Genomic DNA, 25,402 nt, shown 5'->3' on the forward strand with positions numbered 1-25,402 from the left:
TACTCCTTTACCTTAAATATATTAAGAACCTATTGAAATTTTATCACTCTGCTAAAAACCTTCATTCATGCAATAATTTTGATATATGAAGACACAGATATTTTTCCAAAATTTTTATTTTGGTTGACAAATAAGAACTACAAATTCATCTCACATACACAGCATTTTTTCAAGAATACTTAAATTTACTTTTAGTGATATTCAATGAAACATACATTAATAAGTCACCATGTTACACAACAGTCTCCTGAACTAAATTCTATCCATTTTTGATTTTGTATTCTGTGGCCATCATCTAGTCTACCATAAACAGCAAACATTTTTAGAATATCAATGTTTTTACATTCTACATACATGTGAGAACATGCGGCACTTGTTTTTATGTGCTTGACTTATTTCATTGAATATGGATCACCGTTTCCATCCATGTTGTCACAAATATAAGATTTCAGATCATTTTTAATGGTTAAATATTACAGCACCAAATATACCAAATTTTATTTATTTATCCACTGACAAACAATGGTTTATTTCTGCATTCTGGTTACTATAACTAATGTTACAATCAACATGAAAATGCAGGTATCTCTTTTAACACACCACTGTTATTTCCTTTAGCTATATATTTCTATAATGTAATTGCTAGGTCATGGCAATTCTAACTTTAAATTTTTGAACAACCTACTATTTTCCATAATTGATCGAATCTACATTTCCTCTAACTGTGTGTAAGACTTGTTTGCTAAACAATCTCACCATAATCAACATTCATATTTTTATAATGACCACCCTAGCAGGTAGGAGATGGTATCTCAATGCTGCTTCAATTTGGATTTCTTAGGTGATTACAGAGATTAAGAATTTTCTCTGATGAATTTGAAGGCTAGGTGTGACGGTACACACCTTTAATCCCAGCACTCAGGAGGCAGAAGCAGGAAGCTTAAAGTCAGCCTGGTCTATAGTGAAAGTTCCAGGACATCTATAGCTACATAGAGAAAACCTACCTTGAAAAGCAAGACATAAATTAATTAATTGATAAGAATTGTTTTCTCTGATAAATTTGGAAGAAAGCAAGGAAAGGTATATGTGAGAGTTTGCAGGGAGTAGAGTGAAGGGAGAAATATAATCTCAGAATAAATTTTAACAATAAAAGATCATTTTTTAAATTTATCCTCTTTGCCATTTGTACTCCCTTTTTTTTCTTCCATGTGTGTGCCACAGTAGAACCTCACTTATCCTCATGAATGTAGCCCAATTCTACATTCACTCATTAGCATAGAGCTTATCAATTAGACTAGCCCCAGGAATCCTGCTATGACTTCATCTCCGCACTAAGATCATATGTGTACACTACCACACACTGCATTGTGTTATTAGCAGGTCCTTATGCTTGTTAGGCAAGTACTTTACCTACTGAGATATTTTCTACCTGCATTACTTCTTCAAAGGCAGCTATTTAAGTCCTCTGTCCACTTCTTCAATCAGTTATCTGACATACATACTTTACATGTTAATTCCTCAAGATGCAAATGCTTTCTTTCATTTCATAGGATATCTACCTGTTAATTATATCTTTTCATTTGCAGAGATCTTGTATGTTTGGTATAATCCCATTAATCTATTTTTTTTGTTGTAGTCATACAACAAAAAATTCACAAACACTAATATTAACAAGTTTTTCCTGCCTTCTTATAGTAGCTTACAGATGTAAAGGATATTAACTAAGTACATAATTTTATTCTTCTATTTATGCAAACCAAATTTTCTCAGGATCATCTACTGAACATATTCTTTCTTCTGCGAGAATGGTCAGCTGTCAAAGATCAGAATCCTTGACTTAGAGAGTAAGGCAATATGGTACCTGTAGTTAGACAAACTTGGATTTTGCTTTTCGTTGTTTTTGTTGTTTCCTTTTTCAGTTTTCGAAACAGGGCTTTTATGTGTAGCTCTGTCTGCCTAGGAACTTGCTCTGCAGACCAAGCTGGCCTTTAACTTAAAGAGATTTGTCTGTCTCTGCCCCCTGAGTACTGATTTAAAGGGATGCACCCCTATACCTGGCTAAGATAAATCCCACTTAATTATGGTGAATAATACTTGTGTGTTGTTTAATTCAGCTTGCTATTACTTTCTTAAGAATTTTTGTTACTAGTCTATAGAAGTAGAGTTTCTCTTTTGTTTTCATATCAAAGTAATAATTAACTCATAAAAATAGTTTGAAAACCTTCAAAATTTTTGATCAAGCTTGGAAAATATCATTATTAATTCTTCAAATGTTCAGTGGATTTCAGCAATGAAGACATTATGTCTGGGCTTTATCTAAAATGTGACTGAATTACACGTTAGGATCTTGTGACAGCAAAACCTTCTCAATCATTGCCATCTGATGCTAAAAGCAACATATCACTAACCATAGTCTGTCCTATCTATTCTGCTAATATTCACCCTAAAATATTACTCACTAGAAGCTACTGGAGAAATCTCTAAAAACTGCAAGCACTTTGAGGTTTCTAAACTCAGCTGGCCATTCAGTGTATAAAACTTGCAACATTTAATCTGCTTGTTTACCCCAACCCCTCCCTAGCTTTTGTAAATTTTTAGTATACTTAATCCCAACCAATTATTCTAATTGTAGTATTCCACAAAACACCATTAAAATTTTTTTCATGAAATGACACATGGGGAGCTGGCGATGGTGGTGCACATCTTTAATCCCAGCACTTGGTAGTTAGAGGCAGGTCAATCTCTGAGCTTGAATCCAGCCTGGTATAACATACATACATACATACATACATACATACATACATACATACATACAAAGAAAGAAAGATACACAAGGCAGGCATTTCTTCAGTGTCTGCCATATTTGGCAGCTATCTTAAGTATATAAAATAAACTTGTTTTCTTTTTAAGAATAAAATCAACAAAAATGCTATTTGGTTACAAAACTGTAATAAATTAAAATACTATTTCACATCCATTAGGATTACTATTATGCTCCAAAGAAATTTTAATACACCCGCCAAGTTGTAGAAAAATTATAATGCTTTTATTGTAGGTAATATGAATAAGATGCTATACCTACTGCTTAAAACAGCATGGTATAGTCTCAAAATATTAAACATAATTACCATGATATAATAATTACAATTCAGATATAGACCCAAAAGAATTTTGGATAAGGTCTCAAAGAATTGGCCCATGCTTATAGCAACATTATTCACAATTGCTAACATAGAAATACCCCATTAACAGATGAATAGATGGGCAGAATACAGCATATATAAGCAAGCAAAATTACTCAGCCTGAAAAAAAAAGGACATTGTAGTGTATCACACACATGAATGAACTTTGAAGATACTGTGTTTAGTAAAATAAGCCAATCATCAAGATCAAAAAAAAAACTGTTGTGACTACACTTACTTGAAGTAGTTAGAAGCACCAAAACTCAGACAAAAAGCAGAAATGTAGTTGCCAGCCACAGTGGGCATAAAAAGTCACTATTTAATGCATACAAAGTTTCAGCATTGTAAGAAACAAACAGTTCTGATGATAAATGCTCAAAAGCATTAATGATCACAATATCACTGAAATAGTAAAATTTTCTACATTTTATAGTTGTTTTAAAGTTACATGGTCATATAAATTTAAAGAATATATTTCATAGTCATTTCTTGGAATTCACAATGTACATAAACATTTAAAATGATGTGATCTGCTTTCAGTAAGGAAAACCTTGGCTATTTCAATTGCATCCTTAAACACAGCTCCACATATCTATCTTTACCTCCTTCTAATTTCAGAGTGTGTATAGTGTGCATTTGCACAGATATGTTAACACATGTGTAGGGATATATGTAGACATCAAAGGCTGACATATAGTGTCTTCATCAATTGCTCTTTATTTACTGAGGCACTCTTTTCACTATATTTCAAAGCTTGCCATTTCTGCCAATCTAGCAGCCACCTTGCCCCCCCACTCCAGTATTCACACTTGCAGGGCAGCTGCTATATTCACCAGTCACTGCCACAGTCTCTGGCCTGATCCCTTATCTCCACTTTTCATTCCTCAATTGTCAAATTTTGAAAAGGTCTCAATTCCCCACTCTTCCCTGTACTCAAGTGTCCTGCTTCAGAGCAGGACTCTGCCCAGGAAACTAGTCAAACTTCCAGCTGCTTAATTCCCAGTAACATTTCAAGACTGACCCTAGTTTTACCCAGTTATGCCAATTTTTTTATCTGCACTAGATTTCTATTGCAGTTTGGTACTTCTTTGTATTCCCACTGTAACCCAACTAAAATTCTACTTCAATAATTAAAGCTGTTTGTGCTCTTTCAGAGGGTAGAAACTAATTCTCAAGCATCTTTATTTCCAAAGCAAAGGACTTGATGACTTATATATAGAGTAAACAGAGGTCGTATTTAAACAATCTTGTTTTCGTTAGTTAAAAAATTAGTCAATAGCTGGCATTAAGATGGCTGAATCTTGTCATTTTCCTATTTATCCACAACTGCTAAGGACACAAAAACATAAGAATTCAGAATCACATGTGCAATTATCAACTTACCAGTAGACATCTAATGTTTTGCAGAGGAAGGAAGTATTTGGTAAGGGGAGAAGTACATGTTTTCCAATCTCTAGATATAACTTTAAATTTTTCTTCTTTTTTCTTAAATTATTTATTTTATTGGTTTATTTATTTATTTTTTTATTTTAACCCTGGAAGGTATTTAGAAATAAAGCAGTATAGGGCAACTTAAACATAGCCTGAACCAAATTATACTTACATTCGGCTAGCTTCAATGTCCTCAGACTGGGATTCTCCTGGTGATCTGTAAAATGTAATTAAGGACAAAGGTTAGTAAATTCGAAGAAGAAACAGAAATGTAAGTAGGGAAGATAAATTTGAAAATAAGATTTAAGTTCTAATGAAAGGGTGTTTTAAAAAATTTAAAAATGAGAAAACAAAGTGGTCAGATCAGATTGTCATAACACATTTAAGGACAAACTTTAAAAACCTTGATGCTTTTTTTAAAAAGAAATTGAAATCATTATACCTATATCAAATCAGTATAAGCCAAAATAATTTAAAAAGTCAAGCATGTATGAAAACAAAACCGTAACTTTCTGTCAAGTTGGGTTGCCTGCATTAACAAATTGGTATTCATAGTCTTGAAATTAAAGTATTACCAAACTGTAACCTGGGCAAACACACCAAAGTGTGGAATAACCACCTGATTTTGTAAGTAATGTCTTACTGAGACAGTCACGTGTATTGAAACACTGTCTATGTATACTGAAAAAGTAAGGTTAAGAAAGGTTAAGTACTTTCAAGAAAGACGAGGTTTCCCTCCAAACCTAAAATATTGCACAGGTCCCTTAAAAAATATCTGCCAGCTTCTGCTCTAGACAATTCAACTAAAACAGAGTAGTGTATGCAAATCTTAAGATATTTAAATGCTATGTAACATTCTAATCATAATTACTGTGGCCCAACAAGGAAATTAGATTTCCCTAAGAAACATTTATCTGTCATTAGCATGTATGTGGAGTATTATATTTGCTAGATACATATAAAATAGATTATATTTGCTGTAAGCTAGTTTCAGCTTTAATAGCTGGTATTTTCTTTATTTTTGTATATTAGCTAATATAGAAAATGCATACATCTAAAGAGTCAAGAAGCATCCCATTTTTATTGGGTTAGAACATAAGGCAATTTTCCCTTTTCCTAGCATGTGGTTAAAGAACAAATTCCAGAGCTGGGCACAGCAGTACTTTCCTGTACTCAGAAGGCTAAACTAAGATCATACTTATTTTGAGACCAGCCTAGACTAAATAGTGAGACATTGCATCACAAAAGTGAAATAAAATTTAAAACAAAAATCTGTTACTGTTAATTTTTATAAATACTTAATGTGTGCAAGAATCAACCTTTTTGTTTTGTTTTGTTTCGTTTTGTTTTTTTTTTTGAGATGTGGTTTTACTGTGTAGCTCTGGCTGTCTAGGAACTCATTTTGTACTCCAGGGTAATCTCGAACTCACAGAGATACCTTCCTTTGCCTCCTGAGTGCTGGAATTAAAAGTATGTACCACCACTGCCCAGCATGAGAGTCAATGTTCTAAAGGGAACTGATTTTAATACCTATTTCTAACACTTCAAATTCCCAAAATGGGTTAGAAAAAAAAAAGATTATGTTAAATTTTCAAATTGATAAAGGAGACTTGATTTGTGAATTTATCACTGACTTGAGACCCCAACTTAAACAGAAAAGTTTAGAAAAATGTTTATTTTGCCTCATGGTTATGGAAGTTATTTTTAACAAGGAACCTTAAGTTAGGGGCTGGAGAGGTGGCTCATTGGTTAAGAGCACTGGCTGCTCCCAGAGAATCAAGGTTTGACTCTGAGCACCCACACTAGTGCTCACAACCATCTGTAACTCCAATCCCAGGTCTGATGCCCTCTTCTGGCCTCTGTGGGCACCAGACACACATGTGGTACACGTATATACCTGTAAGCAAAACACTCATATACATAAAATAAATAAAATTTAAGATAAAAAAATCTTTAAAATTACTATATATATTTCTAGTGTCAAAAAAATCACTTCTTTGCTAGACCTTAAAATAACACTCACTGCAATTCATTTAGATTCCAAGACAGTAATATACAGGCACATAGAGAAGAGGGAAAAATTTAGGCACCCTTAATTAAAAGCAGATCCCAAAGCTCAAATATTTTAGATTTTTTTTGTAGTGTAATATATTTTCTGTCTAACAAGAAATTACATAGGAACTGGGGCTTGGTAGTGATAACAAATTCAACACTTCTCCACTCTCTCCCCACAGGGACCAAGCAAATCATCTGAGACATACCAGTCTCCACCAGCCGTAAATAAGTATCCAAAGATTGTTTCCAAACTTATATCCCATACAAAAGGGCTAGAAGAGCTAAAACATGATGATAACCCACATATACTAGCTAACTCATTTTTAAATGTGCCCCTCCGGGACGTAAGACTGTGAGGTAAAGTTGGCTTGCAAAGAAAAAAAAAAGTAAACTTGTTAGAAATTAGAAAGACTAATTAGAAATTTTTAAACAGCTAGAAAGCAAAATATTTGAAATGAACAGGGAAAGGAAAAAAATTTTTAAAGGTTGGGAAATGATGATGAGGAAAAAGTATAGAAAAATTTTAAGACAAGAGGAAGATGAGAAAAAAAACATATCTCAGGAAAACATTACAGAAATATTGCAAAGTTTCGAGAACCTAAAATGTGCTAGAGGAAATTTATTTTCAAATGACCAACTATAGTTATTTTCCCAATTTCTGTTCCCTAAACAGAATATGTGAACACCAGCGTCAGAATGCCAATAAAGTATTATATAAGTATCTAGAACTCTATTTAATGTTTGCATATATTAGAGTGAACTAAGACCACTAAGCCCAACGAATAATTTAAAACAACCCAATCCAGAAAGAACAGAGTGAAAAAGGATTCAAAGATTATCATCCTAAAATTATTCTTGGTCTCTTAGACATAGCATAGGCTGCTTTTATTCAAACTGCAGTTTTATTTTAGTTAAGAGAAAAAAGTAAAGATACACAACAGAAAAATGTTATTGATAATAATTATATACATCTGAATAATGTCTACTTCAACAGTATTCTAAGTAAGTTACTAAAAAGTACCCTAAAACTAGAATTAATTCTCAAAACTATGAGTATATACAACACCTACTAACAGTTCCAAAGCTGTACTTTGGTTCTTAAAAGAGCTTATTGTTTCTTTACTGCCAACAAATTGGAAATAAGAATACAATACATGGGTGTAATTTTAACCAAATCAAATGTAAAACCATCCAAAGTTAAAAAAAAAAAAAAAAAACTACTGACCCAAGTTATCCTAAAGTTTGCCAGAAAAATAAATAAATAGATGAAATTGGAAAGGGAAAACTGAAACACAACTAGTAACACTAGTGAGAAAAGTCTTAAAAGTATCAATTTTACCTATTAACTTGAATGACAGAAAATGATCACAAAACACCCAGTAATCTGAACAGTACAACATGAGCTAACAAACCACCCTTTGAAGGGTGTAAAGCTGCACCTAACTCCACTGTAACTCTCAAGGAGAAAAGGTAAACTAGTTTTACTAAAAGTACAACAGTTCTAGAGGCATTTAAACTTTTACCACAAAAAAAAGTACACTTAAAAATACTAATCAAGGCACTTTCCACGTAATTATTAAAATGTCTACAGTGTAATCTTCAAACGTTTTTGAGAAACACTTTCTTATTTATCTATATAGAAGAACAGGTTTTTGGTGACCACTTATCTTCATGAATGGAAAGGCAAGTAAGAAATTCACTGTAATAAATACCATAAAAAGAATATTAAATGGAGAAATAGCTCAATTCTTAGGTCCTCTATTCTTAGCAATATTCGGGCACATATTTCACTTTACAATGACAGCCTTTTAAAGACTGTAAAAATAACATTCAAAATTACCTTTTACAAGCTGTGGCCATTCGGTGACATCAGGGTGATAACAGCTTTGAGTCACTGATTAAAAACAGGTTGTCACACCAGTCTAGCTGCTAACTTGATCTGAACGTAGGCTTAATAATTCTAATAAATTAAACAAACCTTTAGTTAGAATACTAGCATAAACCCAATTCATTGTTCAAATCATAATCTTCAAGGCTTGAAATAGTTGTCAATATAAAATTTTTCAGTAGAATAATTAACATAGGAAAACATTTATGAACTATTTTCCAGTATACTGTTGTCTTAACTGATCTCTTCACTTGAGAAAATAAGGTACGTTCTCAATCCAAAACTTGAAAATGCTACAAAATCTAGAAGATTTTAGATCATCATGTCAACAACTCAAAGAATTAGATTTAGGGGTATTTTAGATTCTGCACTTTCAGATTAGATATGCTTAATCAGTAAAGTCTATGGAAACGTGCCAAAATCTAAAAAATTCTTAAATCTGAAACACATCTGGTCCCAGGCTTTTCTAAAAGTTAGTAATCTCTACTTTTCAATGTTTATATCAATGTTTATATGGTATACACAAAGTACAATGATCAACAGTATCCTTATGTTCCACTGACTTTAGGTCTATGTGATCAAAACAGACACTATAACAATAAGGACCCTCAGAGCGATTAACCGACTTGCCCAAGATTTTACATAATGTTGAAGGTAAGACTAAAACCAAGATTGACTACCCTTCTACTGATTATTAAAATTTTGTTATGCCTTAGTTTTGCTTTACGGACTTTTGAGATTTAAATATTTACAAATAAGCAGTGATTTAGGTATGGACTGTGGTAATAGTTAAAATGAACTGATTTAATAACAGGAGTCTTAAACTGATAGAGAAACCATCTACTAAACAGGCAAATTCTTGATGAAACAATTGCACATACACATATTCTATATTTTAGTAGAATCATCTAAAATTAACTTTATAACCCTTGGTGTATAAGAAAATGTTCATTCTCAATCCCATTAGACTCAATTCTATGAAATAATATGGCAAGATATGAATGTATATCCTTATTCTTTAAGTACCTTAACTCCTACATAAAGTTTTAACCAAATCTTTCTCAAATTTCACTGTACTCCTTAATCATGCTGTAATTCTGTCAAAATGTCTTATATCAGCAATCTATCAGTACTGAAGTATTATTTTATCCAGTTAGTTTCCCCACAAACATCTTCCACTGATCTAAACACACAGAACAAATTTGAATGAACTAAAAAAGAAAACGATTAGTAAGGCAAAGTTAACATCCTCAAACTGATAGCACAACAACGTAGCTAAAAGCATGAACCAGAACCCAATTTAAAAAAGGCATCTGAAAATCTCCAAGGAATTATAGAAACATTAATGTTTGAGCCCATATTTTGCTAGGGTTGGCCTGCGTACATAAGCAACTTAAGGAGATTCCAATAAGTAGGACTTATAATATCTATAAGAAATAACTCAATTTCCCTATCATAACAACATAGGCATCACTGAGATAGCAAGGAACAGAGGCAACAACATCCTTAAAATGAATGATGTGGTCTATGAGATAGTTCCCTTATGTTTCTCATGAGACTAATAGCTTATGTGAATTGAGAATATTCAAGTGAATCTAACTTCCAATTTAAAAACACAAAAATGACAAAAGTTAAAGTAAAATCAATTAATTCATTAAAGAATTACACACAATCTGAAGATTAAGTCAGGTAAGTACTCTCTTCTAGTCTCTTCTTTTCATGATGAGGTAGAGTGCTCAGCTGAACACTGGTTCCAAAGCCAACCTGAGATTCTACTGTTTGCTTGATCACTTACTACCTGGGAAATCTTGGGCAAGTTAGATTACTTCTCTAAACCTCAGTTACCTTACAGATAGAATTAAGACCATAATATGTCTTATGTATAATATGCTTACAAGTAAAAGAGATTCTTCACAGCCTAAAAGCCAAATCTATTTCCTTTACCTTCTTGTCCATATTACTTTATGTTCTCATAATACAGTAATCTACTATAAATTCTTTCAGCACCCCACTTATATCTTTCAGTCTACCTGGTAGCTTATTCAGCACCTAGCATGATGCTTTAAAAATGACAGGCGCTCAAATTTATTGAACGCATTTGTCATTATGCTAGCTATGACATTAAGATAATTCATGCAGTATGAATTTCAAAAAATAAAACAGAAACATACCATATTTCGCCAAACTTCTGAGGAGCTGGTGAATTCTAAAATCAGGCTCTTACAGATTTTTAACCTAAAATATAAAACACCTCACTCAATTCTTTTAACATAAACAACTGGATAGTCTTTCAGAAAAAAATACTGAAATTTATTATAAAATAAAAGCAAATCCACCTTCAGTAATACTTAAAAAGATCCAAAAATATATTGAAAGACAAATTACCCTATTCCTGTTACCAGGATAAGTATCAGGGTTGGTAAGCAGGCTGTGATCTGAATATTTTCATTTGGGAAAGCATGTTCCCATTTTCATGTACAAAGATAATGCTCCTCATTTCCTTAGCCTTTTTACAAATAAACTGAAGATAGATGAAAATTATTCTTGTATCTCAAATCCCTCCAGACACCTATAGTATTCTGCTTTCAGATAAATTCTCTATGTAAAACATCTGCTGCACTAAATCATAGACGCTTACGTACTGCTTCCTACAGTTGCAACCATGGCTAAGTCCTTTGTCCTCTCAGTATCTCAAGTGTTAAGCTATTGAATTAAAGAAAATGTATTAAAAGAAATAAATGCCTTCCTAACACATAACAGGGCCCCATTATACTGTGGCAGTACTTAAGTAAACCATTCCATGTCTATCATTAACTCTACAAATAAAAAGCAACAAAAACTCATTACAAAGCTTAAAGCAAGCTCTCCAATAATTTTTAAATTCTTATTTTATAATTCATTAATAACCTATCAGAAGTATTTTTCAGTTTTAAGGTCTTTTAATCTGTTCATCAATGAGAAAACCAAATCCCAAGGACTAAGAAACCTACCCAGTACAACAGGTTGAAGGAACAAAATAAATATATCTGCATATTATCTATAGGTAGAGTAGGCAGACAGATAGATGGTTAGATAAATGGACAGACAGATAGACTGACTGACTGATTTGAGACAGGGTCTCAGTATATGACTTTGGCTGTCCAGTAATTTGCTATGTAGATTAGGCTGGCCTTGAATTCATAGATTGCCTGATCCTGTCTCCAGAATGCTGGGATCAAAGGTGTGTGCCAACATGCCCTGCCTTGCTTTAAAACCAACACACTATTAAAAGTTTGGAGAGTTGAGCTTCAAGCTTCACAGAAACAAAACAAAACAAAAACCACTCACTTGTAGAAATCTATTAAAATATACCTATTAGGTGGGTATGGTGAAGTACATCTGTATCTCAGCATTGGGGAGGTAGAAGCAGCAAAGGGGATCAGAAATTCAAAGACAGATTTGTTTATGTAATAAGTGTAGAATAGTCTAAACTAAGAGAAACTGCCTCAAAAAAATAAATGAAAAAAAGAACGAAAGGAAGGAAGGAAGGAAGGGCGAACAAACAAACAAACTTGGGCTTCTCTGCAGTGATTCTGATTCAGTGCCATAAGAATGTATTAATTTGTATTATGAACACACTCCAACTGATGCATAGATTCCATTTACTTACTATCATAGCCATATATATTTTTAAGACCTTACCTCTGGCATTACAACCTCCAACTCCCAATTATCAAAGGTATAACATGATTTGAATATGGCAGCATATAAAGTAATTAAAATTAAAAATAATCTCAATTATCCCCCCCCCATAAAACCCCAAAAAGCAAAGCAAAAAACAAAAGAACAAACACGCAAAAATTAATTCTACTCTATACATCAGCCTATCACCAATCTCACTGTCCTAAGGTGGAGAAAAATCTCGTCCCATCATCTTCCCCTATTTCTACTTAACCTAAACACTACAAGTCTTCAAATTTTTCACTCAAAGCATGTCAGTAAGATTTTGAGTGCATGCTGGCAGCTGAAAACACCATGGCAAAGAAATTATACATGATCTCTTATGCTGTGAGGGAAATGAAGACAAAAAAAAATCTCACAATACATTATAATTACAATTCAGAGACAAAAACTATAAGGGAGATTCACTATTATAATAGAATACTGACTTGACCTGGGGAAAAGAGTCTCCACAAGAGATAAGATTTATCACATACTAAGCAAATCCTGTGACATAGTGGTAGGATTCGCAGTCCAATGACTCAAATCAGAAAAATTCAAATAATACTGTAGAATGTCTCCTCCCAAGTAAAATGTATTGCTCACTTACTGCTACCAATTCTACCTTCTGGTATGCCCCCACAATCGAACACTATCCTTAAGAATTCTTTTGATGGCCTTTAGTTACTTTCAGAACAAAGCTTAATCTTTCTATCACAACATTTAAAACTATGTAATCAAACCCTGCTTACACAATCTCTTCTTCCAGACTAGACAAAACATTAAGAGAGTATGTCAATCATTCACTTTTATACTTCCAATCCTTAAAAATGTTTACAAAATGAAATAGCTCATAGAAGAGAAAACTTGGGTGGCTTGCTTTGTACATAAGTACATGGCTAAGATTCAAACGTAAATCTGATTCTAAATACTATCCATGTCCATTTCTTTATAAAACATTCTACCTCATACTCAAGCCTGGAAATTTTAACTTTGAAATTATCTAATATTCCATCTTTAAAGCATCTATTGCTTCTTTTCCCCACAGTTACCAAGATTGTTGCAATATAGAGCTTTGTTATTTTAACTAGTTTCTTTCTTACACATTGACAGATTATCTTCCTAGAAATTAGAATTTGACCATCTCTCATATTAAAAAATACCTATGCCTTCTCAATGACAATAACATAAATGTCAAACCTTTTTTTGTATTAACTGAGGTCCTCGGCATGACCACACACAGTCATCCAAACATTGCCTATATATGATGACATCCTGAGATATCAGCCTCCTCGGGTTATTGACTCTATGATATATTAGAAATTCCCATGTCTGGTCTCAGTAATTTTGCTTCTCATGACATTTCTCTAGAAATGTTTCCCTGTGCTCTGTCATTTCCATTGCCTAATAATCTATCAAGGCCTATTTGAAGCAAAGCAAAGCAAACAAACAAACAAAACCCAAAACAACAACAAAAACTATTATTTCTAAACCTTTAGAGTATACCAAATGAACAATGACAATTAAAAAGACTGGAAGTAATGATAATAACAACAACAGTAATAGAGATATCAGAACCTTCACACATTATTAGTAAGATTATTTTTTAAAAATAGCCACTTTAAGAAGCATTTAAAAGTGCTTCTACTTTTGAATAATTACCCTATGGCCCAGCTGATTATACCTACATATATACTCAAGAGAATGATATATGTTCACAACAAAAACTGAAAACATATATTCACAACAACACTAACAACCAAAATTGGAAGCAACTCAATTACCTATCAGCTGATTGAACAGATAATCATCCATACAAAATGCTATGACAAGAAACAGATGCCACACACAAAAGGATATGGTATAATTCCTCCAAAGGAACTTGATAAACTGGTTTTACAGTATTGGGAAGAATAAAAGTCCAAGAAGAGCCAAGAGAATTCCAAAATTAAGTAGGGAGCCTTGGAACCCCAATTTTTATAACTGTCTATGAAGCTACTACAAATAAAATCACTGGCACCTAAGGCAAATCAAATGAAAAATAAAGCATTTGGGAGATGATACAAGTGACATTTGAAAAAATTGGGGGAAAATGTAACTCATGTTAGAACAACTAGCTTTTTATATTGTTCTTTTTTTAAAAAAAGATTTTATTTATTTATTATGTATACAACATTCTGCTTCCATGTACATCTGCACACCAGAAGAGGGCACCAGATCTCATAACGAATGGTTGTGAGCCACCATGTGGTTGCTGGGAATTGAACTCAGGACCTCTAAAAGAGCAGCCAGTGTTCTTAACCTCTAAGCCATCTCTCCAACCCCCATATTGTTCTTTTTTTTAAAAGAAATAATAACTCCTCTCTTCAAATGACCAAAATAAATGACCCATACCAAAAACCCTTAATTAATAATAGATAATATGAAAAGCAATTTCGCTTTTTAAAATTATAAAGCGTGACTTTCATATTATAAATTGAGAGTGAGACCTTATATCAAGACAGAATGCTACAGTAGACATAACATTCTATTTTATTATCCTGAAAGCATTCCTCTAATGCACTCTAAAGTAAAAAGGTTGGGTAAGACAGTTCTCCAAGAATTCAAGGCCAACTTGGGCTACCTAGCAAGCTCCACACCAGCCTGGTCTATGGTCTCAAAAGGCCAAAAACAGGGCAAAAAAAAAGTTGTTCGGGTCCTACACACACACACACACACACACACACACACACACACACCGCGCACCAGTTCTCAAGGTCCAACACACACACACACACACACACACACACACACACACACACACACACCGCGTGCCAGTTCTCAAGGTCCTTGTCAACATGAACTTTGTATATAGTATCTCAACCCTAACCTGTCTTTCTGTAAATTATAAGACACATAGAAAATTACTTAGCATACAACAGACCCTGGATTTCAATCCCCAGTCCCAAAAAGAAAAAATTTTTAATTTAAATATGTTAAAATGAAACATGCAGGAAAAAAAAAAATCCTGAAACTCATACCATTTTACCAACCACTCAGAGTTAAAGCAAACACAAAACAAGATGGCATTTGATAACATTATTTAAAATCTTGACAGTTCCAAGTGCGGGTAAAAAGATGGTACAACAAAAATGTTCCTGCACTGCTGTAAAGTATCTGCTGACAAATTCAATTTACTTAAGAATTTAGCCATATCTAATCAAGTTAAAGATATACCCTTTTCTCTAGGAACGTCATTTCTTTAATTTTCCCTGAAAATAACCCTGTACAAAGGAAATATTAAAAAACATCTCTGTAGCATTATTCCTAAGAACAACACAGGAAACAATCTAAAATATTCATAAGCAATAGGATACAATACTATTTAGATATCCATATAATGGAATACCACAGAGCAGTAAAAGAAAATATAACGGACCTGAATGTGTCTACATGTATGTATGTATGTATGTATGTATGTATGTATGTACGTATGTATATATCTCAAAAACATGACAAGAATTAAATCATGTAACCTGATGACAGGTATATACAAAACACATCTATAAAATCTTAAGCATGATATGTCATTTATCAGCAAGGGTCATATTTAAGCACAAAACAAGAAATACTCAAGAACCTTAAGAAGAGAGGGTACCAGGTCTTGGAGGAAGGAACTAAATTTCTAAAATAATATCAAAACTGGCATCATTTATATTCCTGGGTGACAGGTAAGTAGTTTTTTTGCTATATTATTTACTAAATGCTTTAAATATTTTATAACATATGTTTTAAGGTAAAAGAAATCAAGAGTATACAATGTCCAAGCTAAAAACAAAACCCTGGGACCTTGTAGAATTAGGTGGCCCAATCTTCCTGTTTTGTGAAAAATATCCTAATAAAATAAAGATGTAGGGCTGGTAAGATGGCAAATTGTTTGCTATACAAACCTAACACTTGAGTTAGATCTCTGGGACCAAAGTTAAAAATTGACAGAGAACTTACTCTAACAAATTATCCTCTGACCTCCACACACATTGTGTAGCACTCCCATGGCCAAATACATATCATACATAACATAATGATATTAATAGTAATAATAATAGAAACTTGTACTGGGTTTAGTGCCCAGAAGTAGATAGATAGATAGAGAGAGAGAGAGAGAGAGAGAGAAAGAGAGAGAATAAATGAATAAATAAATGATTACATGAAATATTAAGCACAAAATAAGTGTCTAAATAAATGTACTACATCTTGACCACAAAAAAGAGAAATCAATCTCAATTTCTCAAATTTGGTATGAATTAGCAATATGGAAAACATATATAACACAGGCACACATTTCCAGCTTTCCGAAGAATGCCTTATCAAAGTCAGCACAGGCATATCAACAGTTAAAGTGAGGCTTCAGAAGGTCTTTAGTAATTGTCCAGTACTGATCTAGTACTGCCTACTTCTGCTTATCTTTGTTATCTCCAGCCTAGAGGATTATTCATTATCATACATACATGAAGCCTGTAGCAAATATCCTAAACTAGACTTGCACAAACTAGAAAGTAGTTCGTTTGTTACAGCATTTACAAATGACTATATCTGCAGAAGGAAAAGGAAGAGGTTGACAGGGGAAGACAAAGGAAGAGGGTGACAGGGGTGGAGGAAGAAAGAGATGAAGAAGGGAAAGATGGAGAAATGGAGAAGTAAAACAATACAAAATACAAAATGTGTACACAAGAAAACATTTACTGTTCTCACAGACTTTTCGATATAGGAGTAGACATTTAATTTCAATTGGAAAAGTTACCTGCATATTCTACTGCAAAGATACATCTCTATTTAAGTTCATGTTTCATTTAGCTCAAATTTGAGAACGGGGTCAGAAGATTATCTATACAGTTAAATCAGACCGAAAACCTCATTTTTGAAATTATACAAAACATAATATACAGGCAGTAATTACACATGATCTGAAGAACAGATACCAAGTTCTGTGTGTATAAAAGACTAAAATTAGCTCAGTTGTCTCATTATGTTTATGGGGTCTTATTTCAAAATTATGGGGCCCAATCTATGGAATAAGTTGTATTCCTCCTTTAAGTTCCCAAACTTTAATTTCCAATTCCCATCTCCAATCTAAAAAGCTATACACTATATTACAAAACCAGTGAGAAACAGTAACAGAGAGAATGAGAATAGAACAGCATTTACAAGTGGAAAATTTCAATTATTAGAAACTCGGGATTTGGATTTTCTTAGTGAATTTTCCATCAGCAACACAAGATACACTGTCAGCTTACTTTGGAAGCAAGTAAAGAAAAATATTAGCTAATTCGTCTCTATCTTTATCTGAAATAAGATTTATCAATTAGTACACATACAACAGGTACTCTAAAGCATCATTTTTGGTATATAGTATGGTTATCAAATATGCTACATATCCACATTAAGGGGTACAATAAATACAAATCTTAAGGAAAAATACTAATTAGGTGGGGATAACCTACTTCCCTTTATGACATACTAGCTTTATATAGAAAGCACAATTATGCATTTCATCTTTTCCCTTCCAAAGAACAGTATTATACTTCACATCCAATACTAGGTGGAGTGTTAGAACTCTAATGAGTAGAAATTCTTAGCGTAATTAAAGGTGTCAACTAAAAAATACCATGAGTGGGTTTCAGAAAGGTCAACAGAGTGAAGCAAATAATAAAATATAAAGTTTGTTCATACTGAATGGTACATATATATGTAGTTGGGTTGTTATATTATCCTCTTTATTATCCACATCATTAGAGGCATCAGAATTTATTTTACATCACAGACTATAAAACTAAAGGAGTCATGGTTTCATTCCACAAAGGCAATTCTAAGACTACTTTCTCACATTTGCAAGAAAGTTCTTCAGAATTCTGAAGTGAACAAGCCATCTCTTTTATACAAGATAGAAGTTGTTACATGAAAAGACCATCCAACAACACCAACTTCATTCTGGCCATAGCTATGTAATTTGTGTGCAAAAACTGCTTGCTTTCAATGCCCAAAAGAACATTTTGAATTGAACATGTATGCACTGGGCATAAACAAGGAATAGTGTGGTTCACAACCATAGACCCAGCACTGCAGCAGTGAGTCACAAGGATAAGAAGCTCAGATCATCTTCAACTACAAGGCATTAAGATCAGCCTGAACTACATAAGACACTGTCTTTAAAAAAAAAAAAAAAAACCACGTAAGTATCCCCACCACTTGGGAGGGATAGGCACACGACCAAGAATTCAAGGAAGCCTGGACTATACAAGCAGGTACAGTATAGCCCGGGCTATATAGCTTAATTCTTTTCAAACTACTACTGCTACTACCTCCATCCCACACAAAATGTCACCAATTGGGAAAAAAATCTACAAGGCTCCATAATACAAAGAAGTTAAAATATTTTTTTCAACCCAGGGATGTAGCTCACTGGCCTGGCATGTTGCAAGGCCAAGCACTCCATCCCTAGCAATGCAAAACCAAATTTGAAATATTTCGTTTTTGAATGTTTGATTTCTATCAACATAATGAGATCTGTGCTACACTGCTCAAATGATGCTGACAGGTACAGAAGACCAACTTCTGAAATTGCACTGAGAGGCTAAGATTCCACACAGGACAGACAACAGATGTGTAAGGAAGATTTTTATCCTGCTCATGTAACATATGCTCAAGATCTATACACTTCTGTGTTTTTACTTCAAATAAAGATGCCAGCTTCACTAAGACTTACATAGGATTCTCTTCCATAAATCAAATGCAATTTCTTAATGGAAGCTCCTACTCAGATTTGCCACAACAGACCTTCAAGAATAAAGTCTATCTAGTATGTTACTGTCACTCATAAAACTTGTTCATAAAACTGATTTACTTGCCATTCATTTAAGTAATAAAACAGAACAGGTAGAGCAAATTATAGGACTCAGTTTTGCAACTAAATAACATTAACAATTAAGAGTCACTGTTCATGTTAAATGTAAATGTCACATCTGAAATAAATTCACATATTGTAAATGCAACTGGTTAAGGGGGCCCAGACCTGCAATCCCAGCACTCAAAAGAGTAGAAAGGTCACAAGTTCAAAGTTACCCTCTCAGTCAGTTCTATGTCAACGTGGACAGCATAACCTTTGTCTCAAAATAAACAAAAAATAAAAATAAAAATATCCCCAGATAGTATTTCTTTAAAAGCTTAGCATGTAGCAAGTCAACAGAAAACCACGTTCCATGACCCTTTCTACTACAAATTTCCTGGGCAAGTTACTTAATACAGAATCAATCAATTTTCAAGAAGTATTGCATATGAACAACAGAATCCTTTGTAACTAGAAAGCAGTAACGTTTTCATGTGGCAGAATAACAGGGCCTTAGAAAGATAAAAGGTCTGCTCAATTTTAGCTCATTCTGGCACAAAAGACAGAAGAGTAAAGACCTTCTGGCAGTAAAAACAGTGCACTTTTTCCTTATTTCAACAGTCCCAGATCGTTTTTGTTTCCTGAACCACCACTGAAACTCAGAAGCATTTATTATTTCTTGTATAGAGATACATGACATATACTTGAACCTCTATAAAAAAAGTGTTTAAAAAAAACGAACCTGATTTTACTTGTAGATAGTCCTAATATTAATAATCTTACCAAATTACTATCCAGTTAGTTTATTTGTTATAGCCAACTAAAACCAAGGAACTATAACTAGTATTTTGAAATTAAATGAAAACAGGAGAAGAAATTTGATGTTTATTTATCAATAAGTCACTTTGTTAAGAAGGAATAAAGCATCTTCAAGTATTTCAAAAACCTCTTGTTTGAAGAAAGAAATTTAATGGAAAGAATAAAGCCCTATCTGTGCCATCTTCTAAGAGTTACCTTTTATTAATAGTATGGAAAATACACACCTCCATGAAAGCAGATGGGCAATTACAAAGTACGTTTAACTATTCTTCTAAACAGATAGGACAGAACACCTGCTGATAAATGTAGACTCCTGACCTGGGAGCCAGAGACTCCAAATTGATTCTGGCCCTAGGTGAATTTAAGAAAACCATCTTAAAATTTAACTCTTCAATTTCCTCATGTTAAAAAAAAATTAATACAGAAGCTGATCTCAGGCAGAAGATTATTCACATTTACAAAATCTATGACTCTATTATCAGAAGGTAGAATAATCAACCACTCTCCAAAAGCTAGTATTAACAGGCCAAGTACCAGAGTAATCTATTTTATTTTACACACACCACACATGTATACATACTATAAATCAGATATTGAATAATGAGCTGGAACAAGACTTGAACACATGTATTTCGATTGTATCCCCACCACACTCTTCAAAAAACATACAAATAGTATGTCTTTATAATTGCAGCTGAGGGGTAAGAGATGCTAAGCCTACAGAACTGCCCTAAGACTGGGGCATATTAAGTTCCATAATATGACAAGATGTTACATTTAAAAAAAAAAAAAGTGTTATGTGCAATAAATGACTAAAACTATCAGCTTCCAAACGATAGACAAGTTTTTTGTATTTTTACCCATATAACCCAGTCCAGTTCAGAGTATTCAAATACGATTCAGAAATGTTAGCTGACCATTTGTCAATATGCTAATAACTATTTCAGGCATATTCCACAATATGAGCCGAATGTTTACAAGCCCCTGAAACTTCTCTAACAGCCTAAAATCTAAGGTGACAAAATTATAAGGTGGGGCTTTTAGGAGGATCTGCCTTGATGTCCTTAGCATTGGGAAGGCAGAGGCAGATGGCTGCCTGAGTTGGAGGCCAGTTTAGTCTCTACAGCTAGTTTCAGAGGTTAGTGAGACCCTGTCACAAGGAAAACTGGAAAGGTGGAAGGGAAAGGAGGCTAAACAGATGGCACAGCTATTAAGAGCACTTGCTCCTCTTCCAAAGGACCTAGGTTCAATTCCCAGAGCCTCCATGGCAACTATTCCTAGTCACCCTCTTCTGACCTCCACAGGCACCACACACATGTGGTGGTGCAGTCATACATGCAGGCAAAATTCTCATAAAATAAAATCTCAAAGAGAAAAATAATAGACATACAGAAACACAAAGACATACTTCAACACAAACATGGTGATATAGGCCTGCAATCTAATAACTATGGAAGATGAGACAGGAGGAGTCCCAAGCTCAAGGTCTGCCTAGGCTAGAGTAAGTCTAAGGCCAACCTGGCCAACCTAATGACACCTGTGTGAAAAATACAAAAGTGACAAGGAAGTCGTAAAGTAGTTGGCTAGCACGTGAGAGGCCCTGGGTTCAATCCCTAGTCCAACTAAACAAATCCTAACACTACTCAAGTTTTCAATGAAAATTAGCTTTGATCTTGGTACTTCTCAATGTCCGTAACTATGATATACACTTATACTTAAGGTGTGTGGGGGGATGGGGGTATTTTTTAATTTATGTAAACTACCCAGTGTTTGATAATATAACAGTCTAAAGGCACCTGGAAAGATATTCTCTAATTAAACAATAGAAGTTCTTGCACTTAAAGACTGAGCTCACAATGAGACAGAAAACAAACAATAGAATTATTTATGGGCTATAGACCACTATATACAAAGTGCTTAAAGATCATTCAGAAAAACTGGGTATGCAGTCTGCTAAGGTAAAGTTGAAAACCTATGAGGCACTGTACAGTCTTTAATCCTCACATCTGGGATATCTTTACCATCCTGTTTATAGATAAAACCATGGCTCAGGAAAAATTAAATCCAGCTCTAATTACAAAGCTGGGTGGTGGTGGCACAGGGCTTTATCCTAGAGGCAGAGACAAGGGAATCTCTGTGAGTTTAAGCCCAGCCTGGTCAACACAGCTAGTTCCAGGATAACCAGGGATACAGAAACACTATCTAGAAAAGTAAATTTTTTAAAAAAGAGAAATTGAATAAATAAACTGCAAAGCTATTTCCACTAATATTTTAGCACATCTCTAATCATTACTTTTTTTTTGAGACATTCTCTCACCTCACCTTTTAGTCTTGGCTAACCCTGACCTTGCCACAATCCTGCCTGACCTTTCAATTCTTGGTTTTACAGATGTGAGACCCCGTGCCTGGCTTAACATTGTCTTTATATTTATCAGTGAGGATACTGTCAAAACCATCCAAAACCCTATTATCCTAAACCCTAACGAAGAGAATATCAAAGACTTTTTAAAGACTATTTTATATGGACCCCCTGTCATGTGCTTTTTGTGCTTGAAAGTACTTAAAAGACCACTTTTGCAAACTCATTTCTACTTTCAAAAATCTTATCACTGATGTTTTTAATAGCTGCATATGCACTTAATATATAGATTCATTTACCAGTAATGTTATCATTAATAACAAACATAAACCTAAATAGAATAAATAGTAAGAATACACCACTAACCGTTTAAGTTTTTTTTTAATGACATTTGCAAAAAATTATTCTAAGCTCTTGAGCAGAAAAAAATTAGCTATGGCCAATTTACAGGATAATCATAAAAATTGAGAGAAACAAATTACAGCAATTACTTGACAGAAGATAGAGATTGACATAAATGTTTTAAAAATACAATTGACTTTAATGTTACATGTCAGAGACATTATAGATATCCAATGAATGCTGTTAAAAGGACTAATCAAGTGGGAAGAGGGTTAGTCTCAGGTAGAAATTACATTTAAAGCCATAAAATGAGACAGTAGCCAGTGCTGTTGGGGTACACTTTTTAATCCCAGCACCCTGCAGACAGAGCCAGGAGAGTTCCAGGTCATCCAGAAGCTATATTAGAAGACCCTTTCTAAAAAAATATAATGAAATAAAAATTAAAAGAGGTAGGGAGGGGGGTGGTGGATTTCAGGGATAAAAACAAAAGATGCCTACAAAATTTGCATGCAAAAAGGATATTCTAACCTCATGAACTCCTCAGGTATGGGGGCAATGTCCAAAGGAGTATGTGTGTATACGCTACTCCACACACCAATGCAAGTTAAATATTGACACAAGTCTTTCACAGCTTACATTCTGATTTTGAAACCAAAGCTACAAGTCATCTTTTTATTATGTACAGTATCTCTTATTAAAAAAATATAGACTACAAATTATTTGTGGAAGCTCTCTCTTTTGTTACATATGTTGATGCTTAGGCTTTTTTTTTTTTTTTGTAATGCTAAGCATTTAAGGATTTACAGTCATCCTTAAGGCTTATCAGCAACATAGATGTGGTAATTCATTTCCTTAAAAATGCAGTAAGCATACTTGATTTAAATGGAAAATCAAATACCACAGCAATTTCTGTCACACATGCCAAGACAAAAATTTCTATCTCTTCTAATTCTAAATTTGCATGATTTTCCAAAGACATCTTAAGAGTAACCACTAATCCAAGGTGTGAGGAAAACACTTCTCATGTCACTTTTCCCATTTATTCAACAAGATTTATTTGGTAGTGGCATGTCTTTGGTATGTAGCTTTTTAGCAGCTGTATTTCTTAAACTTAGGTCATCTTTATTTCAAACGCACTTTCCTCTCCAAAACATTCTGGCATAATCTGTTTCTCCCAAAATCATGGGTTATACCCACAGTCCTTCACGATTGAAGACAATCATGGATCACAAATCCCATATACTATTTAGTTTACGTTTGGAACAGCACACTAGCTACTTAATACAATCCCAAAGAGATTTTTTTTTTTACTGTTCTGCTTTAGCATGCTCATAAAAAGTCATTTTAAAAAATGACCAAAAAAAAAAAATTCCTCGAAAAGAATTACAGTCTGAAAAGTCGTTTTAAAATTATATTTTCTCTCTTTAGAGGTAAAGCATGTAGCACATTCAATTCTGACTCTTTCAACAAAAAGCCTCCGCATCAAGATGGGGAAAACGTCCTTTTCATTTTCTCAACTGAAAAGAGGGAGGGGGAGGAGGAGGAGGCCAACTGCTTACAGGTTTGCATTTAAATGTAACATAGCAGTTTCTGAGGAATCTACTAACTCACGTTCAACTACCGAATTCTATCGGAAGCAGCACACGGAGAAACCGAGAGCGCAATCCTTAGGCTTGATGTGCCGCTTCATCCGTCTTTCCTCTCCAATCCACCCCCAATACCCCAACCCACTAAGCACACGTCTAAATATGTCTTCCCACCCAGAGCGTCCCTTTGGAGGAAAAGGCCTGCCCTCCGCAGCCTGAAGCCACGGCTGGCTGTCCGATCCCTGTTTCGATGAGGCCCCGATCTCCAGGCCCTCCACGTCCGCCCCACCCCGGGCCCACTTGGGTACCCGCGGGCGACAAAACCCTCCCTCCTGCGCCCAGCCAGCACTGACAGTTAAGGCTGCAGCAGCCGCAGCCACCAGGGCCTACTCCTGGCACCGGCCCCTCCAGACCACGCGCCCCAAGCAGTCGCTCACAGAGGCGGGTGAAGGGCCCGGGCGCCTACCCTGCCTGCGCGGCCCGGAGGGGGATAAGGCGGACGCGGTAGAGACCAGAGAGAGCGCGCCGGGCAGGCCGCGGTCGCAGCAGCACTGACCTGTTCTCGCCCCCGCGCCTAGGCTGCGGCTGCCTCACTGGTTCTAGTCGCCCTCGTCCGCCGCCGCCGCCCGCCACCGCCTCGTTCCCTTTCGCTGGCGCCACCGCCGGAGCTCATGCGGGACCCGCGCTTCTCTTCAGGAAACCGAGGCCGGGAGGCCAGGCGCCTGGGCAACGTCGGAGTCGGCAGCGCTGGTCGGCTGCTGCCGCGGTCTGTCCACACTGGAGTGCGAGCGAGCGAGCGAGAGAGGCGAGCGAGAGAGGCGAGCAACTCCGAGAAGCAGCAGAAGGAGGCGCCACCGTCCGCGACAGGTAGACAGAGGAGAGGCGTGAGGAGGCGGTGGACGGCTGCGCGGCCGGGTGCGCGAACGAGCGCAGGAGGGGGCAGCGAGGTGCTGGCGAAGACGAAAGGCCCCGTCGTCTCTTAGAGCCACCCAGAGAGGAGCGCCACCATCTTGGGAGAAACACGGGTCTCGCGAACGCAACGCAGGACGGGATGACTGGGTGGGTGGGCGGTCCGAGTATCCCGACAGGCAGCGCGCGCCGCCCTTGCAGGGCGAGGGCTCCGAGAGGGAGAGGCGGGATGTGAGGCGAGGTCGCGCGTGCGTGGGAGGGCGACGGGC

General features: G+C 35.3%; 1 protein-coding gene across 8 annotated transcripts in view; it reads right to left on the bottom strand.

Annotated features, from left to right (window-relative positions):
• Positions 1-24,920, bottom strand: part of Ube3a (ubiquitin protein ligase E3A) — an 86,109-nt gene extending 61,189 nt beyond the window's left edge. For 3 of the 8 annotated variants that reach the window (XM_027404725.2, XM_027404723.2, XM_027404728.2), the window contains exons 1-4: positions 24,781-24,858; positions 10,729-10,792; positions 8,510-8,629; positions 4,787-4,831 (exon numbers count right to left, since the gene is read on the bottom strand). In XM_027404725.2, coding sequence (XP_027260526.1) covers positions 4,787-4,831; positions 8,510-8,529 — 65 coding nt within the window. In that variant the 5' untranslated portion in view covers positions 8,530-8,629; positions 10,729-10,792; positions 24,781-24,858. Of the gene's footprint in view, positions 1-4,786; positions 4,832-8,509; positions 8,630-10,728; positions 10,793-24,780 lie in introns of those variants that run through there. The other 5 variants (XM_027404726.2, XM_027404729.2, XM_027404724.2 and 2 more) reach the window with 4 other exon arrangements.
• Positions 24,921-25,402: the final 482 nt, after the last annotated feature.

The sequence above is a fragment of the Cricetulus griseus genome, chromosome 3 (assembly GCF_003668045.3).
Source record: "Cricetulus griseus strain 17A/GY chromosome 3, alternate assembly CriGri-PICRH-1.0, whole genome shotgun sequence".
Taxonomy (NCBI): domain Eukaryota; kingdom Metazoa; phylum Chordata; class Mammalia; order Rodentia; family Cricetidae; genus Cricetulus; species Cricetulus griseus.